The sequence below is a fragment of the Cladosporium halotolerans genome, assembly GCF_011745625.1.
Source record: "Cladosporium halotolerans strain TM138-S3 chromosome Unknown Sca218, whole genome shotgun sequence".
NCBI lineage: Eukaryota > Fungi > Ascomycota > Dothideomycetes > Cladosporiales > Cladosporiaceae > Cladosporium > Cladosporium halotolerans.
Window position 1 is genome coordinate 1 of NW_027191665.1, and position 5,562 is coordinate 5,562.

The 5,562-nt window shown below is 54.9% G+C and overlaps 1 protein-coding gene across 1 annotated transcript; it reads left to right on the forward strand.

Moving 5' to 3' along the window:
* The first annotated feature begins 3,773 nt into the window (after window positions 1-3,773).
* Window positions 3,774-5,506, forward strand: WHR41_09574 (uncharacterized protein). The gene is made up of 4 exons (XM_069378177.1): window positions 3,774-3,984; window positions 4,033-4,297; window positions 4,370-4,470; window positions 4,526-5,506. Exons 1-4 carry the CDS (start codon window positions 3,963-3,965, stop codon window positions 4,555-4,557), a joined length of 420 nt encoding a protein of 139 aa, XP_069224837.1. The 5' UTR covers window positions 3,774-3,962; the 3' UTR covers window positions 4,558-5,506.
* The last annotated feature ends 56 nt before the right edge of the window (window positions 5,507-5,562 follow it).

Consider the following 5,562-nt stretch of genomic DNA (forward strand, 5'->3'; position numbering starts at 1 on the left):
TGATTGCTGATTGATTTCTGATTGAGCGCCCACCTGACTGATTTGATTCCTGATTGAGCTTCACCTGATTCTGAATATTCAAGATTCAAGATCTATGCCGGTACCCTCCGCTCTCGCAACCGATCCGCTAGCACCGAGGAGTGCACGCCGTTGAACGCGCCTTGCAAGTCAGACGATACCAGGGACAGGACTCTGTAGGCTCGCCACGCTTCGTGTATCTTCTCCACCAGGAGATTGAGCGCCTGTTCCGCCGACCTGTTTGGCCGCCCGCCAAAGTGGTTTTCCGGCAGCAGTCTGTAGGTCTCGGCCAGGTAAGACAGTCTTCTTGCAACTACCGCCTTGAGTCCTTTGCTGATCGTTTCCAGCAGCGATATGGGCCGGTACGCCTTCGGCTTCGAGTAGTCGGGCTTGTTCGGCTTGCGGAGCACGACGATCTTGGCCGTACGCCAACGTTGTGGCACGTATTTCAGGTCGAGTGAGGCTTGGTACAGCTTCGGGACCCAACTTCCCAACACCGGCCAGAGCTATTTCCACACACGGAATGTGATCTCATCCAGACCAGGGGCCTTGTCGGACTTGGACTGCATGATCGCAGCCTCGACTTCCCCAAGTGTCAACTTTGGAAGCTTGATCCGTAACGGAATTTTTTTGCCGGCATGCTCGCACGGTCTGCTGCCACTTCTTGTGACCAGCCTTGGTTTTATCGAAGCGCTGTCACGGCTCACTGGTTGCGGCGGCACGGGAAAGGAAGAGTTGAGGAGGAGGCTGCCCTGTCATCCGTTACCTCTGTGGTCCCCATCTTCAACACGGGTATGCCGTGGCTTGCGCGGCTAGCCTTCGTGTATATGTAGGCTTTCCAGATGTTCTCGCGTTTGTCCAAGATCTCCGTCCAGTGCTCTCTTTTGCATTGCTCGATCTTCTCCATGTATAGGCGTCGGACCAGTTTGACCCTAGCAGCGGCTTCTGCGACATCCTCACCCCTTCGTCTGACCGTGGTCAGTCGGTCCCGTGCTGCGCTCAACGAAAACCGCAGCGTCTTCAGCTTGTCTGTCCACCACCGCTTAGCATAAGGCGACGGTCGAGCCCGTGCGACATGCTCTTCCAAGACCCCGTTGACCGCCGCCTCCAACCTGTCCACGACCACGTCCAGCTCATCCTTAAAAGATGGTGCACGTAGATTAAAGTCGCCTACGATCCTTGTCGACACTTCCTCGCGTATCTTCTTCCAGTCTGCTTTGTCGTACATGCGCTTTCGTCGTTTCTCCTCATACTCTGTCGTGTCCACCACAAAGTGAGCCCGAATGGCTTTGTGATCAGACCCGTAGTCAGTCGGGTGCCTTCCGCAGTACCCACACGCCTCGCTCAAACCATTACTTGCCAAGAAGAGGTCTGTCGTGGAACAAGTAGACCCGTTGTAGTGCTCCCAGGTCACCGTGCTCGACGGAAGCAGTGAACTGACTGCGTTCTCCTGCATGAAGTCCATGATAGGCTCGGCCTCTTCAGTGTGACCAGCCTCTCCACGAGCCTGAGCACCGCCCCACAGTACGTGGTGGCGGTTGAAGTCAGCACATAGCAGCAGGTTGACTCGAGTTCCCATTCCATTGCTTAGGTTGAGGGCTTTCACCCTATCGTATGCATCCTTGACAGTATGCAAATTGGCTCGGAGTTGTTCTTCGCTTGCCGCCCGGCCGCCAATGGACTTCACATCTCAGGCAGAAACTATGAGTGGGGCGCCGTGCTTCGTTGGGATCGTCGCCGCCACCACATCGCTGGAGGGTACAGCGATCTGTTGCGCAGCGTGTTTCTTGTTCACCCACACAGATGCCCGGTAAGCATACCGCGCCTCTCCTTCCTCTTTGTCACTCGGCTTGAATAACTGCCAGTTCCGCTCGAGTGGAAAAGCCGGCTCGCCAGTATCAATGTCTTCGTAGATGTACGGTTCAACCACCAAGAGAGCGTCAAAGTCTGCCAAACTCTCGTCGCAGAACAAACTCCAGTGCGCCGTCTTTCGCTTGCCAAGGTTCACGTGTAGCACTTTGAACTGCCCTAGCATGAGAAATTGCTAGATGTGTTCGACGTGCTCGCCCTGCTCGCGACCTGTGCCCCACCACTTACACTCGATGTGACAGTCGGGCTTCTTTGCGTGCTATCGTCCGCGTCAACGTCCATGGCGGCACTGCGTTGGTCCTGCCTCGGCCCAGCCTTTTGTTGTCCGACGTGGCGGTAGTGCTGCGGGTGTAGCTTGCACGCCCGGTCGAACACGGTGTGAGCATCGCCGCACGCCGGGCACTTCGGGCTGTCTTTGTTTGGACAGTCATCCCGACGGTGACCTTTCGAGCAGATAGCACATCTGATATAGCTGGTGCACGATGCCTGCTTGTGTCCGTACCTGTTGCAGTGGTAGCAAGGACGACTGTTGTCCCTAACGATAAAAGGTGAGCAGAACGCATCGGTCGCGCCGAACATAGCTGCGCCTGTCCACAGCAGGTAGTCTGCGTCGACTCTATTCTTCAGCCAGACCACCATCGATCCTACCTTCTTCTTCGCGTCGACTTTGCTGAGCCAGGTGTCCTTCATCACCGTGCACTCCGCCGTCTCGCAGCTGTTGTCCGCCTTGAAGTCCTTCGCAAAGTCCTTGTTCAGCGTCTTACCGTCATTCACATCCTGGTCTAGCACACACTGCTTCACGACACTGTCGAACTTGGCCGGATACCACTGCTCACCTTTGACGCGCGCGCCAGCCAGGCTCGACGTCAGCCAGCGAGTGTGCTGCTTGGCCTTGTTGGCTTCGTCGTTGCCCGCAAACACTACGTCGATCCTGTCGCCTGGGCCAGGTCGGAGAGACTTGATTGTCAATCTTTCAGTGACCTTGTTGACCTTGAGTCCAGCGCGTAGGCCGTCCCTGATGGCATTGTAATTGTTCTTCGATCCCCTAAACCTGCCCATATCTATAGACACAGCTCTGTCGTCCTGCACCTGGGGCTTTTCCTTGCGCAATTGTGAGCTGGCTGCAGACGTGGACCTGGCCTGAGAACTCTGCAGACCCACAGACGTGCCACTGTTTGCAGTGACCTCGCTATACGTCCTTTGGCTTGCATTGTCCTGTATCAGCGCCCGCAGGGCCTTGATCTCTTCGCGCTGCGTCTTGATCATCTCCGTCAGCTCTTTATTGCGGTCCAGTATGACCTTGTTGCTCTTCATGAAAGCCTTTTGATTGTCAGCCATCTCCTTCTGAGTCCCCACCAGCTGTGCGATGGTCTTTGCCATCGCTGCAAGCTTGTCGTTGACGCTGTCCTCGGCCTTTCTCTTTCGCGCTGCAGTCGACGCGGCCTCAAAGCCGGGCGCAGCCTGCTGCGAGGCTCCGCCGTCTTCCACCACACTCGATCTGACCCTCATCCTCGTTCTCTTCGCTCCTCCCGCCCTCGCCTTCCCTCTCGTCACCATTTGCCACTCCGCACCCCCTCCGCCCTCTGACCCCGCATCAGCGGCGCGGCCGGCGGCGACAGCGGGCGTCGAGCTTTGAGCTCCAACACCTGCCTCGCGTCGACCATCACCTCCCACAACAGCAACGCATTGTTTTGAGTGATTTCATTCATATCCTGAATAAGTATTGTGAGATCTTGACCCACTCGCTTGCCTGACCCGCTCGCTTGCCAAGTACGTTAATGTTAGAACGCCGAACCCTAACCCTATAGATCTGATCAAATCCCCAAGGTGAAGGCACCCTCGCTTACGTTTACCTCACAATTTCATCACCATGACAACTTCGTCTTCGACCGGATCTCGACATATGTATATCGTGTTGCTTGAATAAAGTCAGACATCCTGGAGGAACAAGAAGAGAGTCTTCTAGTAACTCCCTCCGTTATCCACAAGTCAACATCAGCATTTAGATCACACCAATGAAGTTAAGCGCCCTCAATCTCCCGTAAACTTATCAGGAGACCCTCCAAACCGTCAAGATGTCCAAATTCAACGGCGGCTGTAAGTATATCACGTCCGCTCAAATGTGCACTCACTAACATCCAAGAGGCACCTGCGGCCTTCTCCGCTACACCCTCAACCTCCCTGGATCCTCTGACGACGCTCGCACAACCCTCTGCCACTGTCACAGTTGCAAGCGCGCTTTCGGCGGCGCCTTTGGTTTAACTGCCAAAACGGCTAAAGACAATTTGAAATACACGACGTCAACCACGCCAAAGATATTCGTGCAGAACAACGGCGTGCATAGGGAGTTTTGCGGGGAGTGCGGGGTTTTTATTTCCGAGTATGGGGAGCAGGCTAAGAACGACTTCAGGTTTGTGGTTGATGCTTTTGTTTCCCTTACTTCTTACAGGGTATATTGCTGACCGGATTGGTGCTCCTGTAGGTACTTGTGTGTGGGTACTTTGGATGACGGGAGCAATGCGCTGCCGCCAAAGGGCGAGTTTTTCACTATTGAAAGGGATCAATGGATGCCGCAAGTGCCGGGTAACTGACGTCCTTTTCAGACTGTTGGAAAAAACTGGTATTGACTTCTCTGCAGATACCTTCCAGAAGAAGGAAATCAAAAACTAATCAATACTGAGATAGAGTTCGATTTGCGAATCAGCAGTAATCTTGACCAATGCGGTGACATTGATGTGCTATCATTCGAAATGGACCCAACGCCGGACGGAGAGCGCACATATCCATGTCCGGTGTGAGTAACTTAGCTGCACATGCAGCGGCGAAATCAGGGCGCGCTACAGAACAGCCAGGAATACGATGAGCCATACGGTAGTCTCGCACAAAGCCATCGCTTGACGACGCCGTTTCCACCGACGAGCCCCGACATGGCCGCCTACCCCAGCGTCCAGCAGTCGAGAAAGCTCTGATACCATACGGCAAAGCCTGTGCACGCCGCACGCCAGCAGGCAACACGGCCCCACCGCCGCAGACGCAGCCTCCACCGCCGATTCGGCATCGAAGATGAGAAAGAGTCGGAAACACACGCGTGAGACGCACAAGAACGCGACGAGCTTCCCAGCTCTACCTGAAAGATCCATACACCGAGCTCATGATTGGGGTGTCACATCTGATAAACACCCATTACGGACGACCTACGCGCTCGGCCAGGCGGATACAGCACGACAAGCACGGCAGATGTTACTTGTCAGTACATGGCCGCGGATAACTCCGTACACCAGCTCACACGCGACACGGAAAGAGGCAGACATCAAGGAACACAACCCCAAGAGGTGCAGCAGCTTAGTCAAGCAACTTCACGGCATAAGAAGCGAGCCCATTCGGCTACGGGTACCTTCTCAAGGTCGGTTTTCGTGCCGGAAGCTCACATAGAGCACCGTGAGGATGATCACAACGCTGGCTCCTTCGCCAACGCGTAAGATGTGAGCCGAGTGCTTCCGTAACTAGGGCTTCCGCATTCCTGCGGCGGGTAGAACGCTACAGTGCGGGCTGTGCGCGCAACTGCTGAGTGGGAGCCAGAGGTGTGCATAATCAATCAATTCAAGTTTCAGGGCCCTGACTTGATTGATTGCCAAGGATTTTTCAGATTGATTGATTGCTTACTTCACATCGACC